The following is a 1,849-nucleotide window of genomic DNA, read 5'->3' on the forward strand; positions in this document are numbered from 1 at the left end:
TGGAATACCATAATCGCTCCGGGTGCCTAACACCTTCCCGTAGCGAAAACGACCCCCGAATCCGGAAACTCAAGGGTTTTTCTCCTTTTACCCTTCCCAAGAAAAAAGAGGGATATCAACGGTCAAAAGGTTCAAGTCCAATTAATGGCTTGGCACCCAAAAACCACGATAACACTCGTTTTAATAGAAAAAAATTTATCGACTACACTATTTAACCAATATATATATATATATAGACACACATATGCGGTAATATGACGATTGTTGTGAAAATTATGGATTGTAATCATTAGATTGAATCTTGTAAGATTGAAAATTGCAGCAACAAATATAATTGAAAACTGCATAAGAAATTGCAACAAACACAAACAAACAGATTAGAGAATCTGAATCTTATTTTCTTCTAAAAAAATAAATATTCTGAATCTGATTGGATTTTTATATTTTTAGATGATCCAATCACCCGAACCAAACCAAAACCTATATCATCAGTTTAGTTTGGTTTGTTTCTACTTCAAAAAATTGATTAAAATTGAATCGAATTGAACCATGTAGATTTTGTCGGTTTGAATATTCTATTGAATTTTTTTCAATCAATTTCTAGAGATATCAGCAAGGAACAGAAAGTAAAGTTCCATGAAAGAGTTTGAAATATTTGTTTACATGTATTATTATTTTTAATTAAAAAATGAGCATTTGGTTTTGATTTAAGGACGATCATCACCTCTATTCTCTTTGAATTTTTTTACCTTTTCAATGAATGGAACAATAAATAATCTGAAACTCTTGATATTATAAATTTATAATCATATTGAATATTATATATGATCATGCACATTTCACAAACACAACATAGCACAAGGTGCACCAATGTTACAACAACAAATTTATTTCCTCCATTACAAATAATTTAAAAGGCAAAGAAACCAACTGCGGCGACAGCAACAACAGCGGATACTTTCAGAGAAGAAGCATCACTAGCTTCATCAGCGGCGGGGGATGTAGGGCCGGCAGCAGGGCCGGAAACAGGAGGGACAGCCACAATAGGCTCCTCAGCCACTGGGGATTGGGCAGGAGGTGAATCAACAAAGAGGGGAGGAGCATCTGAGATTGTTGGGACATCTAATCCTGTAACTGGTCCTGATGCCTTTGGTGATTTCTTTACTGAAGATGAAGATGGAGCTGGTGATTTCTTTTCTGAAGATGGAGCTGGTGAGTCCTTTGCTGATGACTTTGGTGATTCCTTTGCTGATGACTTTGGTGATGACTTTGGTGATGAAGCTGGGGCTTCAGCGGCCATAGCGACGCCAACAACGGCAACAAAGATGAGCGCGAGAACGAATACCTTAGAAGCCATTGTTGTTATTGTGTTGTTGTGTGTTTGTGTTGTTAGTATTTTCTCTAATGAAACAATATTAGAGAAAATACTAACAAGAATGAATGTGGTGAATTGGTTTGAGTAGTGAATACCGTTTTATAAGGTTAAGATTGTGAGAGAAGTTAGGGAAATTGTGGTGCAAGATTAGAGAGATAAATTAAGGTTTTGGAATTTGCGGTAAATTAATGGTGATGCATAGGGTTTGAATTGGAGCCAACGAGAGGAGATATATTTAGACATTTTGACTTGTGTTTTCCAATTGTCGCTTTCAATTTTGTAAAATATTGCAAATTATTAAGGCATCGAGTTGACGACTTTGATCGGTAAATACTTCTTTATTTTATTTTTTTTGTCAAATAGCCTAGTGGCTAGAGCTCACACAATTTAATTGTGGAGAAGTGAAGTGATCGGTAGATACTTCTATAAAATGGATTATTAATATTACTGGGATAATTATAAAAGCAAGGCTAA

At 35.3% G+C, this 1,849-nt stretch overlaps 1 protein-coding gene across 1 annotated transcript; it reads right to left on the minus strand.

Annotated features, from left to right (window-relative positions):
- Window positions 1–910: 910 nt before the first annotated feature.
- Window positions 911–1,357, minus strand: LOC11439942 (classical arabinogalactan protein 11). The gene has a single exon (XM_003622242.1). The coding sequence runs from the start codon at window positions 1,355–1,357 to the stop codon at window positions 911–913; it is 447 nt and encodes a 148-aa protein (XP_003622290.1).
- Window positions 1,358–1,849: the final 492 nt, after the last annotated feature.

Source organism: Medicago truncatula, chromosome 7 (genome assembly GCF_003473485.1).
Source record: "Medicago truncatula cultivar Jemalong A17 chromosome 7, MtrunA17r5.0-ANR, whole genome shotgun sequence".
In the NCBI taxonomy this organism is placed as follows: domain Eukaryota; kingdom Viridiplantae; phylum Streptophyta; class Magnoliopsida; order Fabales; family Fabaceae; genus Medicago; species Medicago truncatula.

Bases quoted from the DNA above. Each gene is read 5' to 3' on its own strand.
- LOC11439942 (XM_003622242.1), bottom strand. From the start codon at position 1,357: ATGGCTTCTAAGGTATTCGTTCTCGCGCTCATCTTTGTTGCCGTTGTT.